The sequence below is a fragment of the Chanodichthys erythropterus genome, chromosome 10, assembly GCF_024489055.1.
Source record: "Chanodichthys erythropterus isolate Z2021 chromosome 10, ASM2448905v1, whole genome shotgun sequence".
NCBI classification, from domain to species: Eukaryota; Metazoa; Chordata; class Actinopteri; order Cypriniformes; family Xenocyprididae; genus Chanodichthys; species Chanodichthys erythropterus.
The window spans coordinates 60,553,829-60,569,683 of NC_090230.1; the positions used below are offsets into that span (position 1 = coordinate 60,553,829).

The 15,855-nt window shown below is 37.3% G+C and overlaps 1 protein-coding gene across 1 annotated transcript in view; it reads right to left on the bottom strand.

The window, feature by feature from the left end:
- Positions 1-15,855, bottom strand: part of phax (phosphorylated adaptor for RNA export) — a 30,394-nt gene that overhangs the window by 10,906 nt on the left and 3,633 nt on the right. The window contains exon 3 of the mRNA XM_067395742.1: positions 13,684-13,804. Within this exon, the coding sequence (XP_067251843.1) occupies positions 13,684-13,804 (121 nt within the window). The remainder of the gene's footprint in view (positions 1-13,683; positions 13,805-15,855) is intronic.

Here is a 15,855-nt window from a genome sequence, read left to right on the forward strand (position 1 = left end):
GTCCTGAAGGTACCTGAGAAGTTTCAACACAGCGCCACCTACTGTTCCACAGATATAATGTTTTTTTGCAAAAACGCTTATAACTTTTGAAAACATTTTCCAAAATGTATATGCTTTATGTCATTTTATTCTCTAGCGAATGCCAATTCCAACGATGTGTCATTTGTCATTTTCCTTAAATGTCCCTGTCCGCCATATTGAAATAAATTAAAAACAGTTTTTTCGGACTTTTGGTATGGCGGCGAGCTGAGTGAACGCACGTTAACCTGCTCTCCTACCCTGTTGGCTAATTCCTTCATAAATATTGGACTTGAACAAGTACAATACCTCTATTTCGATAGATAAGCTTAGGGGGATGCCGTTGTCACAGAAGAAAGTCGGTCAGGGGCGAAATAAAACTCTTCAAGCTAAATTGTCGGACTTTACGACGGCTAACTCTAGCAAGAAAGCCTCAGCTAACTTCGAAAGCCATGGATTCCGACGAGGCTAATGCTAGCTCGACTCCTGAGGATAAATCGTCGGACAGAAGCAATGACACGGCGGAGTGAGAGTCCGGCCATATGGCAGCTACCATTCTGACTGCTATTAACGACATGAAAACAGAGTTTTCCACCAAGTTTGATGGCATATTGTCTGCTATTGAAAGTGTCAGGAAAGACATCACTGACTGTGCAGAACGAGTCACGGAGGCAGAAACAAGGATTTCGACAACTGAAGATAATGTCGCCGCGCTCCAAACAAAAGTAAGAGTCCTAGAAAACAAAAACAAGGACATGGAGGAAAAACTACTGGACCTGGAGACGAGATCAAGGCGCTCCAATTTGAGGCTGGTCAATTTGCCTGAGGGAGCGGAGGGTGACGATAGGGCTGGGTACCGAACTCGATACTTTTTAGGTACCGATCGAACTGCCTCGATACTACCGAGTATCAAAAAGTGTCTTGTCATTCGGTACCAAATTTCGGTACCTCAGAATGGAGCCGAGGAGAGGGGCGGAGAAATGCTTTCGCTGTCTCGTTGAGGAGCAAGTAACGTTGCGCTACATTGTTATTTATATCTAAATATATAAAACTATACGCGCGAGAGAGACCCTATGTGCGAGAGGGCGACTGAATCAACGGTTTCGTTTTCAGTTTATCTCCGAATGGACGGGTGAGAAACGGCTGTTTATGTGAGCAGCCGGTTCACTACAGATACTGTTAACAGAAAACAAAAGTGTAGCACTGCCTGCAGAAACAGCGGAACGCGCAATGTTTTTTGTAGTCTAAGGTACAACACACAGCAGCTTTACATCAGCGTTCGTCCCTCAAGTCTATGGAAACACGCGACCGGTTCATGACAGGCTCGTTCGCCTGCACGAGCACAGGCTCTGCCTCTGGCTCCAGAACGCGAACAATTCTGCTGAAAAAGAGGTATCAGCGTCCTCCTGATACTGCGGATAATCTGCGGGTCGGGCCAAGTAATAAAAAAAAAAAAAAAAAAAATATTCAAATTAATTGCGGGTGGATGAGAGATGAATCATTAATGTGTTGATTTTAATAAAGACACAGAACTCTTATTTCACGGTAAGACGCAACGAACTTGCGTCACTCTTACTTCCACTTTGATCTTGTTAATAATAATTAATTTTTTGAAGAACAATTGCTGAGTGATTTAAAAAAGAGCCTCACATACTTAATTTTTGCATTGAAAACTAAACTTTATTAAAACTATTTGCACTGATTTATTGTGTTGGGTAATTTTTTTTAATTTGTGCTTTTTTTATTCCCCGCAGTGGCTCAGGAGATGAGTCTTTGAGTCTGAAAAAAAGTCAACAAAGTTAAAATATAACACCAAAGATTTTTTTGAGGTTATGTAATCTTGTTTAAACATATTTTATAAAACTGGTACCGAAAAAGGTATCGTTTAGGTATCGGTATCGGTATCGAAGTCAAGGTATCGGTATCGTCTCGGTATCGAAAATCTTTGAACGATACCCAGCCCTAGGTGACGATGCGTGTGCCTTTTTGGAGAACTGGCTACCGGACGCGCTGGAACTGCCGCTGGGGTGTACAAAACTAATGGTGGAGAGGGCTCATAGAATCGGACCAGGAGCACACAATAACCCCTCACCCCAAACGCTGGTAATGAAGTTTCTGAACTTCAGGGATAAAGAACTGGTGACGAGAGCAGCCAAGACAAAAAGAGAAGTACGTTACAAGAACCATACAGTGAGATTTTACCAAGATGTGGCGGTAGGTGTTCACAAGAAGCAAAAGCAGTTTGACGAGGCGAGACGGCAACTTCGTCTAATGGGGCTCAGATACGGCATCATCCCCCCTGCCCGACTACTAGTGACTTATAAAGAACGGTCGCACATCTTTAACAACCGTGTTGAGGCAGAGGACTTCATCAAACGGATCAGGTCAGAAGAGGGACCGGTCTGAATTATTAGAAAATGACTTGGAGCGTCGCGGTTTACAAAGCGGTTTACAAACAGTTTACAAGATTGAGCCGATTATAGTATGTTCAAGGTTTTTTTCTCAGAGTTTATAGTAACTGTTAAAGCTATGTCACTCTCCTTTCTCCGAGTCTAAGCTCTATACGCATTTCCCTTTTTTTTTTTTTTTTTTTATAATTTTACTCTTTATAAACAATAGTTAAGAGGCAAAATGTATCTTTGGCAATTGCCACTGCGTTAATTTTAAAGTAATTGGGGTTATACTATCGTACTTCATTTGTGTTCGGATTCTCTTAGAATAATATAGGGCCTTCAGTTTATGGTAAAATGAGGTTTATGAAAGAAAATGTATAATGTTCAATTATGGTAACTTGGGAGGGTAAGGTTAGTGTTATTAGTTAATCATCGTTTGTTAGCTCAGTGATACGGTCTTAGCCTGAATTTTTCCCCTTGTAATCTTAAAACTTCCAGAAAGCTGTTAACTGTTAACCTAAGGTTAAGTGTCCTGAATATGGGTGTTGGGGGGGGTTATAGTGTTCATCAGTAGTTTTATTGATTTTAGTCCCCTTTTTTTTTTTTTTTTTTTAACAGGCTCCTAAAATGTTTGGAGATTATAACTATACAAACTATGCATAATGTCTAGTGAGATAAAAATTAAAATTACATCATGGAACTGCAGGGGGTTACGAAACCTTAAGAAAACCAAACAGGTCATGAACAGGATAAAATCAATGCAGTCTAATATTGTGTTTCTTCAAGAAACACACCTGATGTACAATGAGGATCTGAAAATTAGGAGGAGGTGGAGAGGCAAGGTCTTTTCTGCATCGTTTAACTCTCAGGCTAGAGGTGTCACTATGTTGGTGCATGAGTCAATACCACTCCAGGTGAATAAGGTTATCAAAGACAAATTTGGACGATATCTTATCATTCAAGGAAATTTACTAAAAGAGCAAATTATCTTGGCGAATATTAATGCACCAAATACAGATGACCCCAATTTTTTTCAAAACCTATTTCTTATTTTGTCCACTCTTCCTGGTAAATGTGTGGTGGCGGGCGATTTTAACTGTGCATTAGATCCGGTGAAGGATAGGAGCTCTGGAGCTGTAGAGACTCACATTTGTAGTAGGGTAACGATATATCATTTCATGAAAGAATTGAACCTAATAGATATCTGGAGGGAAAAAAACCCTGCCGATCTAAAGTTTTCGTGTTATTCCAGTATACATAAGTCCTATTCAAGAATTGACTTCTTTTTGATATCTGCAGAGCAAAGGCACAAAGTCAAGGATTGTACTTATGATGCTATCCTAATTTCAGATCATGCTCCCAACTCATTGGTATATCAGGACTCAAAGCTAGTGAAAGACGCTAAGATTTGGCGTTGCAAACAAAAGTGGCTGACTGAACCCGGTTTTGTCTCTTTTCTGGATGAACAAATCAGGTTCTATTTTGAAACTAATACAACAGAAACCTCAGCAGGCATGAGATGGGAGGCGTTCAAGGCTTATATTAGAGGCCAAATAATCAGCATCACAAGCTCTAAAGCTAGACTGACTTTTGAGAAGGCAAAAAATTTAGAGACAAAAATAACAGAAATGGAAAATGAGTATTATCGAACAAGGTCAACAGAATCTCATCAAAATCTATTGCTGCTTAGAGCACAATACAACGAATTATCTGCATCAAAAGCGGTAGCCAGTCTGTTGCGACTTAAACAGTCCTTCTATGAGCAGGGTGAAAAACCTGGGAAAGTTCTTGCATGGCGTCTTAAGCAGCTACAGAGTGAAAAAGTTATAACCTCACTGCAGAGCGATCAAGGAGAAACCATCGTAGATCCAACAGAAATTAATGAAACCTTCAAGAAATTTTATGAGGGTCTCTATAGTTCCGAAATGATTAATGCCAATTCAGAACTAAAAGTGTTTTTAAATAGTATTAATATACCCAAGATACCAGAAATTCTTAGGACGAATTTGGAGAAAGATATAACAGTAGAGGAACTATCTACAGCAATTGATAGTATTAAAGCAGGGAAACCTCTGGACCTGATGGTCTATAAAATCTAAAATCTATGAAATCTATAAAAAAAATTTAAAAATAAATTGTTGATTCCAATTTTAGAAATGTTTACAGAGTCCTTCCAAAACGGTATCTTGCCGTGGTCTTTAAGAGGAGCATTAATTACTCTGCTTCCGAAGGTAGATAAACTAACTAATAAATGTGAAAATTGGAGACCTATTAGCCTGCTAAATGCAGATTTGAAAATACTTTGTAAGGTTTTAGCAAAAAGAATTGAAGACATAATAACTACGATAATTGGGAGGGATCAGAATGGGTTTATTCGTGGCAGACAAGGCTTCCACAATGTCAGAAGGATCTTGAATATTCTTTATCATCAAAAGGGGGCCCCAGACACTGCTTTACTGTCACTCGATGCTGAAAAAGCATTTGACAGAGTGGAATGGTCTTATTTGTTTGAGATTCTGGCACGCTTTGGTTTGGGGGAGACGTTTTGTAATTGGATAAGATTACTCTATAAGGAGCCATATGCACAAATTTTGACTAACAGTAATACCTCAAAAAGTATAAAAATAAAGCGAGGGTGTAGACAAGGGGACCCTTTGTCTCCATTGTTGTTTATTATGGCAATTGAACCTTTGGCAATTGCAGTGAGGTCACATGATAGCATTTCTGGAATATCCATAGGACAGACGGAGCATCGTTTAGCTTTATATGCAGATGACAATTGTTTTTCTCAAAAATACCAACAAATCCATCCTTACAAATCCATTCCATATCATAGAAATTAACTATAGACCAGTTATGCAAGGGATCTCAATTTCTTTAGATAGATGGGCTGCTCTACCAATGTCGTTAATGGGGAAAATAAATACTCTCAAAATGAGTGTACTTCCTAAACTGTTGTATTTGTTTCAAAATTTGCCTTTGCCACTGCCAAGCAATTTATTTTCTCAGCTGAAGACACTTTTCATTAAGTTTCTATGGAACAATAGATGCCCCAGGCAGCGCCTATCACTGTTGTACTTGCCGTATGATAGAGGAGGGCTTAAATGCCCAAACCCACTTTGGTACTACTGGGCGGCGCAACTGAGAACAATGATGTTCTACTTCTCTGAGGAGAATGTGCCACTGTGGAGAGAAATGGAAGGTGATGCATTGAAGCTGCCTTTGCCCATTTACCTGTACTCAACTAAGTCTAAGAAACTCAAAAATAACACAAAGAACCCTATGGCCAAAAATATGATTAGCGTGTGGCAACCGGTTAAGAAATATCTCCAAGTATCTGACTCGCTCTCAGTATTCAGTCCGATATGGGGAAATGACCACTTCCCCCCAGGAAGAGGTGAGGGGGAGTTTAAAATTTGGGCGGAACAGGGGTTACAAAAAATAGGAGATCTTTATAGTCCTGATGATACACATCTGATGTCTTTTGATGAAATTGTTGTCAAGCACGACATAGCTCGCAGTCAGTTCTTTAGATATTTGCAACTGAGAGATTTTATTAGAACTCAACAAAATCAGTCCCTGTCTATTCCTAGTCTATCAAAGCTCGAAGAAATGATGGTGAGAGATTGCCAGGAAAGGGGCATAATTTCCAAAATATATAATGAACTGGTTGGTGAATCTTCAGAAACGTCAGTACGTAAACTTGAGTCCTGGAGAGAGGACCTACAGGAGAATATCTCCATTGAAGAGTGGGAGAGGGCGTGTACCAAGGCACAAATACAAACAGTGAACTCACGTTTGAAACTTCTGCAGTGCAACTGGTTAATGCGTTCGTATATGACCCCAGTTAAACTTAACAAATTCAATAATGACATACCAGATGTTTGCATAAAATGTGACAAGGAAAAGGGCACACTCTTCCATTGTCTGTGGCAGTGTTCTCAAATAAAGGATTTCTGGGGAGAAGTGAAACAGTGTATTGAGGAAATATTAGAGATAAAACTACATTTAGAACCAAAAAATTTTCTATTGGGTATCTACCCAGCTAACTGTAACATAAGAAAGCAGCATAGATTATTTTTAGATATAGGTCTGTTGTTGGCCAAAAGAGTCATTGCAATTGCTTGGAAAGAGGTGGATAGACCAAGGATAGGTAGATGGCTTTCAGAATTAACAGCAACTCTGCCCTTAGAAAAGATCACGTATACAATCAGGGGAAAGCAACCAATTTTTGATAATATCTGGGGCCCCTTTAACTTCCTTGCTAATAAAGACTTGTCTTGTTTGGGGGAGATATCTGGGGACGATCCATAAGTAACCTCCTGCAGTTCATTTGGGGAAAAGGTGTACTGTCTGATTTTTAATTTCTGATTCATGTGTAGTGCACACTGGTGAGAGTGGTTGTGCACGGTAGGTTTTGTAATTTCTCCATTTTGATTTACTTATGTAGTGTTTGTTTATTACTTTATTGTGTATTTCAATTTCCTTTGTCTTTAGTTATTTATATTTGTTTAATTATTTGTGTTGTGATGTCATGTCTTGGTCAGTTGATGGACAAGGTTCCGCGGGGTTTGGGGCAAGAGGTTTGAGTTCTAATGGCTATATGTAAATGTCAGGTTGTTTGAAAATAAATAAAGATATTGTTGGAAAAAAAAAAAAAGAAAAAAAACAGTTTTTTCACTACTCCTCCCACAAATTTTGTCCAATTTTGTCCAAAATCAGCTCAGATGATCTTTGGACCGAGCCGCATAGAAATGACTGAACGGATTTTTGATATTCACTACCGTTCCCGAGATATTCGTCTCTGAATGTGACCTTCCTTGTGTTTGTTGTCTTATGCTAGTTAGCTTAGCATGCTAATTGCTTAGCATGCTAACCAGTTGTCATTCTTTTTAATGTGGCTCTTCAGCTATCAAGTTAACCATGAGCTTAATTAGCATTAAGTTAGCTTAGCATGCTAATATGGTTAACGTGCTAAGTAATGCTTTTTTTTGTAAATTCTTTCTTACACTTAAAGTTCTGTTCCACAGCCTGCTGAACGTGCATCCTGAAGTAGCTCATTGTGTAAAGCCAGATACTTGAAGAGCACTGTACCTAAAGATAGTGGGTTCCAATCCCAGGTGGAGCGGTTTTATGAAATTGTGTGTTTTGATTCCATTGTTGCCTCTTGGATTAGAAATAGATGCTTTTTGTTTCATGCTGTGTTCATTTTCATCTAAGCTTCTGTACATTGAGTTCATTCTTGCCCGTAATTATGAACCAGCTGTTTCATGTTTGTTGATTTTCTGCTGTTTTTCCTCTTCCCGCTCCGTATTGCGCTACAGCATGATGAGCTGCAGAATTATCTAAAGTAAAGTTCTTAAATATAACATACAGTGAAGTTTTATAAAAAATCTTTATTTTGAGTCCATTTTCCAGCCTAACGAAAAATGTTATTACATTCAGTTTGCTTAAAACCGGTGCCCCCCACATGCTCCACATTCGCTCAAAATCGTTTGTGCCTGTAAAAAGTTTCGTTTGTGCTGCTTCGGTTTTTAAAATGTAAGACATTAAATTATGAACTCACTAGCCTGAATGAAGAATCAAAAAAGCTTAATAGCCTAAAGAACCTACTTTAAGTCTTCAAGTAAAAGGTTAAATAAATGTTTACTTTTAGTCTGCTAACTTTTTGTAAAATATTTAGCCAAAAACGAAAAAAGATTGAATAAAAAACATGACACTTTTCTCTCATAATATGTAAAAACAAACATACAAACAAACAAAAAAAAGTATAGGCTAACAGTTTCAGTTTTCAAAGAAATACGGAATCATCATAGAAAATAGCCTCCCGGTACACAAATCATCATACACAAATCACAAATCGTAATTTTATTCATGGGTATGTGATTATTCTTTAATAGCCTATTTGTTTCGCATGAGTGGCCCTGAAACGCCGTTCAACTCAGCATGTCTTGCATGTCCCATCATGCAGTTCATCTGATGCAGGCTATTGCTCTGCATATTAGTTACAATTTTTCTATTTGGTTGTTTCATATATTTCTTGCCACTGTAGCTGTCTCATGCAGAGCACAACACACTTCTCTTGTCCACCGAGGCGCCGGCGCGATCCCTTCCATTGTTTTCTGATATTTTGGGTTTTTCCAATGAAACACAAATTATGCTATTATTTATAAAAAATACAAATAAATCTTCTTGTAATAGTGAGTGAAACATGTTGTATCATGGAGGTTTTTCTTAGGCCTTTTAATAATAAAATAAATACAAATAAATACAAATTTCCTCAATGTTGTTTTAGACAAAGCCAAAATTAGTATTTTAGGGGCCACCCACACATTCGAAACAAATTTTAAAGCATAAACTAATTTAAGTTTTTCCCTTAAACCAAAAACACAAAAAAACTCAATTTTTCAGTTTCTTAATAAAAAAAGTTATTTGTCTTCGTTTTTTTTTTTAATAATTAAAAAATAATGTCTTTACACACACACAAACTTGATTTGCAGCCTGATTATTATCGAAATAACAGTCAATCTAAACATCTAAACATCAAGTAGTCTAATCTTAACACCTTGGCCTAATTAACTGGTTCCAGTCAAGAAGGGAAAAACAAGGACTCAAAATCAACCTATATGAATTAATTTATAAACAAAACTAATTTTATCCGTTAACTTGTTCTATTTAATGTAACAATTGCAATTCACTTTGTACAGTGTATTTGTTTTTTTCTTCATTATTATTGTTTTATTTAAAGAAAATAGCCTTCGCCTAAAGGCTACTTTACATTGATTAAAGTCTGTGTTTGTTTGAAAGGTAAATTGCAGTTAGATGATGAAATAATCTGAGCATAAGCAGTTCCACAAGATTCCACTGGGCCTGTTAGTTGCAGCGTTTTATCTTTGGCACTATCTTTCGCGTTATACACGCGTTCCTGTGAGTTTCTTGATTGCACAATAATTAATAAAAGAATACACTTCTCTGAAGTGTCAAACAAATTTTAAATTAACCTGTAAATTACCCTGCACACATGATTTTTTTAGTCTCAGAGCATACATCTTTTCCGTATGCAGACCATATGCATTGTTTAACGTTTTTGAAGGGTGCAACACGTTAAACATGTACTTGAAAATTTACCATGCAATTGTATAGTATTTTATTATTATTATTTATTCAAATATCTGTCCCAGTGCCATAGCACAGCATAGAACACGCCTGGTTCCAGAAGTAGGCAGGTAACATGTAGGCCTAAGTGGTTGTGACAATATCTGGCACAAATTTAGTCCATTTAAGAAGGGGTCTTAGTATTATTTAATGGCACAAACAGGGACAAACGAACTGCACCATTTTGGAACGATTTAAGATGACAGGGAGATTTTTTTTTTTTTTAGGCCTATTATTATCATCATTATTATTGTTGTTATTTTAAGTTATTCTTTTAACGGCAGAAACCTGCACAAATAGAGCAAAAACGAATATGCCAGTTTTGAAGCGATTTAGATTACATCGGGTGGAGATTGGGTTTTTCATTATTTTTTTTTTTTATTTAAAAAAAAAAAAAAAAGGTAATCAATTACAGGGATTCTTTTAATGGCACAAACCGGCACAAATTGAGCACAAACGAACAATACCGGGTTGGAGCAATATGGCATGGAGAGTTACGTAATATAAAACATTTTTTCGTTAGGCTATATTTAAGAAGAGGTCTTAGATACAGTGTTTGTTTTAACGGCACAAACCAGCACAAATCCAGCACAAACGAATGGCACCGGTTTTGTGCGATTTAGAAGAAGTGGGGTGGAGAATGACGTCACAGGTCCCGAATTAGATTTGTTATATCTGTGGAAGGAAAACAGTTACAGTGTTTGTTTTAACGGCACAAACCAGCACAAATCCAGCACAAACGAATGGCACTGGTTTGAAGCGATTTGAACGACATGGGGTGGAGAATGACGTCACACGACCAAAAAAATAATGCTTAATATCTCAAACACCAAACCAGCACAAACGTTTGTTTTTGCGGCACAAATCAGCACAAAAGTAGCACAAACGAATGACATAGTTTTGGGGATTATTTCGCTTTATGGGGTGCCAACTTCACGGAGGTGAATAAAACCCGTCGACAAATTATATTTGGATTGATTGTTATTGCTGCTTCCATAGACATCAGTGTGTATTTTACAAGCTCTAAATGTTTTGTTTTACTAGTACTTATGGATTTTACTAGCAGTTATATCTGAAACCTAAAATAAACATTATGTTGTAAACACTGCGTAGTTGTGATACATGAGAAGTGCTGAGCGTGCATCCGTCTCTGGCTCAGCGCCAGCAAAGCGCGAAAGCGGAGATTGAATCTTGCAGTTAAGTGACGTCTCTGAACTATAAACGTTCTAAATCCCATGTGTGGGACCATACCGCTCAAAGGTTAATAGAGATGGACACAAAAGTGACCAAATTTCCTCCCCACTCGTCATGTCTCTATTCCTCACCAGTGGGACGCACCCCACACTTTGAGAAATACTGCTTAAGTTGAATACGGAAGGCAGTCTGGCGGAAGCCATTTATTTTATATTATAATGTGTTAAATATGCATATTTTTCTTACACAGACCCATCGCTTTGCTTCAGAAGGCCTTTAACCTCCTAGAGCCAGGGGAGTGGAGTATCTTTATAGGGGTGGTTAATCTGTCTGATTTCCCGATTCGATTCGATTACGATTATTGAAGTCCCGATTCGATTACAGTCGATTTTCGATTATTAACGATTCTCGATTAGCGATTATTGATTTTCCATTTCACAACAGTAAACGAAAATACACTACAAAGTGATTGCAGTATTAAAAAAAAAGTCAGCTACTGAATTACTTAACTCTTTCATTGAGTAACAACAACTCAAAGCACTTTCTGTGTCTTGTAGTTATAACTTCAGAATTATTTGTATGTAGCTTATGTTCTGTAGAACACAGAAATGAATACATCACATTGTGTTGTGACTCATCAAGTTGAACTAAACAATAACAAATAAATGAAAGGCTTATTTCCTTTAGGAAGTAGATCAGAACCAACATACTGTAGAAATTGGACAATTTTCTTCTAGAAAGACAATGTGTTCAGGTGGAGGAAGACTGCAGGTTGCAGTCGAAACATGTCAAGGTAAAGAAAAAGTTTCGGTGGTTTAAATCGGCGCTTGTGACTTAAAGTCGAGTGCTTTTACTGTAATTTAGGCAGGCGCGCTCATAATAGAAGCGATTGAGAGCGCGGCTCATGGTTGCATAGCAACGACAGACGCCACTGGAGCGAAAGCGCATTGGAAAGGAGAATGCGGCGCGGACGCGATATGTGAATGCCCCTTAGAACGGCGACTTTTTCTTTGCATATCAGACAGGTAGCAACTAGAGAATAAGAATAAGAATAATTTAGCGGGCCGGATTATGTTTTATTTTTGAGATCAGTTGCGGGCCGGCAGTTTGATACCACTGATCTAACGTCTTTGCTGCTTACTTGGCGGCCACGGCCAGTGCAGCTGGCATCCAACTTAAAGGTGCATTGCTGCCCCCTACAGTACTGGAGTGTGAAACAGATTAGTGGGGGAAAAAAACAGATGATGACTGCGTGCGTGGCGGTGGGTGGCGGGCCGGCCCACTATGTCCAACTTCGTTCAGCTTCCGGCTAGTGAGGTCTGATTGCGCTCTGACAACGGAAGTGATGTCTCGCGCTCATTGAAGTATATGGGCGAGACATCACTTCCGTCTTCAGAACGCGTTTTTTGACCTCACTAACAGGAAGCTGAACGAAGTTGGACATAGGGGTGTATTAGAGGTAAAAATGATATAAATAATGTTCGGTTTCTCGCACAAACCGATCGTTTCGTGTCTTAGGACATTAATGTGTCGTCACGAGCCGCAGGTTTTAATTTTGATTTGTCTAAGCAAGTTTTATTTACTGTTATAGTTGAAGTTCCCATCTACTGCTATTATTTGACTGACAGACGGCAGCGGTTGCAGTTAAAAATCATAATTTGCGTTCGACTGAAGAAAAAAAGTCACCTACATCTTGGATGCACTGGGGGTAAGCAGATAAACATCAAATTTTCATTTTTGGGTGAACTATCCCTTTAATCGACACTGGTAAACTGCAATTGAGAAATTTTTAAAAGTGAGTCCTCAAATTTAATCGAATCGCAACAGCCCTAATGAAAGCTATGACAAAAAAAGTTTGCTGACAAGTAGAGCTGCACAATTCTGGATAAATTAAAAATGACTCTCTTTATGTTGTTTAAAATAGAGATCACGATTCTCCCACGCTTCTGAATAGACTACATAGACTACATAATTTACTAGCAGTTCTGACAAAATACTGTTGCAGTCTATTTTAAAAATATTTTATTAAATTCAATTAATTCATTAAAAAAAAAAAAAAATCAGTTTGAATGAATGATTTAATGGCTAACTCAAAGACTTCACTTGTTTCATTACTGGATGATTCAACATTTTTGATCGAATGTCTTGAATGATTGATTCAATGACAATTTTTTTGCAGTCACTTGTCACCACCTACTGGTGTAACAATGTAATTGATATAATCTTTATTTGATTTACTCCATTTTGATGCTACCATAGTTTTTATATGCGATATGAATTATTTTAACACAGAAATAATGATACTGTGTGGTTGCAAAGACTGTTTTGAAGCTGTCATATACACATACATAACTGCTCTCTCTGGATTAGCGGCAGCACCAATGCAGATTTGAATGTCCACTGTGATCGCAGCTACTTGTCAAAGGTTTAGGGGACATAGCAGAATCATTGTCATTTAGGAATAAGTCCTTGTGGGTGATTGGAATGAGATTAATCTCAATTGATCAGGCAGCTCTATTGACAACCTTTTTTTAATCTTGAAAAAATGAATCTTGAATTATTGGAAATATTATTGCACCGTTTTTATGTGAAGGAAACTTCAGTTTCAATTGAGTATCATTTAAAATAAATAAATACCTAAATAAAATTCAAATAAAAACCACCATGCTCAGTAATCAATTTTTTTGCCTCAATTGTAATCTTGAGTACCAGTTTAACCATTATACACCACGACTAAATCTGTACTAAAATTCCCAGATATTGAGTCTAAAAGGATTAGGTTGACTAAATATGATAAACTAAAAAGAACATTTGACACAGGACTAACACCAAATAATAAAAGGCTGACAAAATTAACAGTAGTTCCAAACTCCAATTTTATGTACTGACATTGATTAAATTTGTGTGACAGTTTTGTACATACCACAGTGTAGAGACCTCCATTTTGTTCAATTGTTGCCGTCTCTGACAGAAGCTCAATGGCTTTCTTTTTTCCAATAACTTTCACCACACGCTCTATTAGATCCTTCTTTGGCTCCATGAGTCTTTAACACAGAGCAAACAAAAGCATGATTATTTAAAAGTTGAACAGTAAAAGGTATATATAGATAATAGCCATAGATTTATATAAAGGTTTATACATGCAGAGTGCCTTTGTTGAACATACATTTTGCATTTTATTTGTTATCACCTGATTAAGCCATTTCACAAAATTGGTGAAAATGAATTTACACAAATGATGGTGCCTAAAAACGTCACGGTTGGAACTATTGCAACTTGCACAAAACGGAAAGTTACACCAGCTTGTGCTGTTCTGACGCGCTGTTCTGACATGCGTTTTTTAAAACGAGTACACCCAAAGTGCACACGCACTAAAAGTTTGTCAAACAGCGCCTGGTTACCAAGTTATCTTCACAGTCCGATTGCTCTGTCAAATACACAAAGTTTACATAAACATAGTTGGTTATGTCTAAAGTGAAAGTAAACATTTGAGAGAAAATTGGATGCGTGGATGACAGAGCAACCATGCTTCCGCTTGTCCTTAAAGGGATAGTTCACCCAAAACTGAAAATTCTGTCATTATTTACTCACTGTAATGTTTCAAAACTGTATTAATTTCTTTCTTGTGCAGAACACAAAATAAAATATTTTGGAGAATGTGGGTTAACCAAACAGTTGAGTTAAAATCAATTGCGTTTTGGGGGTGGAGAGGGGACAATAAGGGGAAAATAAGGAGGCACATATTAGATCTGAGGGAGCAATGCCCCATTTTGCCCCCTCGTGTCACTGGCCCTGTTGATAACACTGCATGAGTTCGGCATGCACTGCATGTTCTTAATTTCTTATTTTTTTTACTAAAACTTCAAACAAAACAAAATAATAGACATGATTTTCTCAGGCCACATGTAAATTTAGAAGAATTATTAAAAAGATTTTTAAAATTAATACATATGAATGACAGTTGATGACAATAACAGTTTAGTTTATTCCCCTCATACTGACATGGATGTTTACAGAGCAGGTCACCTTTCTTTAATTCCAAAGGCAGAGATAGATCTTTATTACTATTTGTGCTGTATTATTTGGTTACGGTGTTATTTCGGTTTCAAAAGGCACAAATAAATAACACTTTAAAATCTAACGAGTGTTCATTTGATTTTATACAGTTTCTGGTTAAGCGTTTTTTTTTCATAGAAAACCATTATAAAGAAAACAACCATTTAGCATGTTGCGTTTATATTCTGGGCTCATCTGCTCGCCTATATATGGTATATGTGATCAATAAGGTGTGTACTGAATTAGATTTATCATCATCACTGTTTTAGTGCATTAAAATATTAAGTGTTTTTCATGTTAAAGGTGCCCTAGATTCAAAAATTTAATTTATCTTGGCATAGTTAAATAACAAGAGATCAGTACATGGAAAAGACATACAGTGAGTCTCAAACCCCAATGTTTCCTCCTTATATAAATCTTATTTTTTTAAACGACCTCCGAAGAACAGGCGAATCTCAACATAACACCGACTGTTACGTAACAGTCGGGGTGTACGCCCCAATATTTGCATATGCCAGCCCATGATGTTCCCAACATTATGAAAGGCATTAGACAAGGGTAGCCAGTTAACGTCTGGAGCTGCACACAGCCGAATCATCAGACTAGGTAAGCAAGAACAACAGTGAAAAATGGCAGATGGAGCAATAATAACTGACATAATCCATGATAGCATGATATTTTTAGTGATATTTGTAAATTGTCTTTCTAAATGTTTTTTTAGCATGTTGCTAATGTACTGTTAAATGTGGTTAGTTACCATCGGTTATAACTGTATTCACGGATACAAAAGCCGTCGCTATTTTCATTTTTTAAACACTTGCAGTCTGTATAATGCATAAACACAACTTCATTCTTTATAAATCTCTCCAACAGTGTAGCATTAGCCGTTAGCCACGGAGGACAGCCTCAAATTCACTCAGAATAAAACTTTAACATCCAAATAAATACTTTACTCACATAATTCGAAGCATGCATGACGAACATCTTGTAAAGATCTATTTGAGGGTTATATTAGCTGTGTGAACTTCGTAAATGCCCT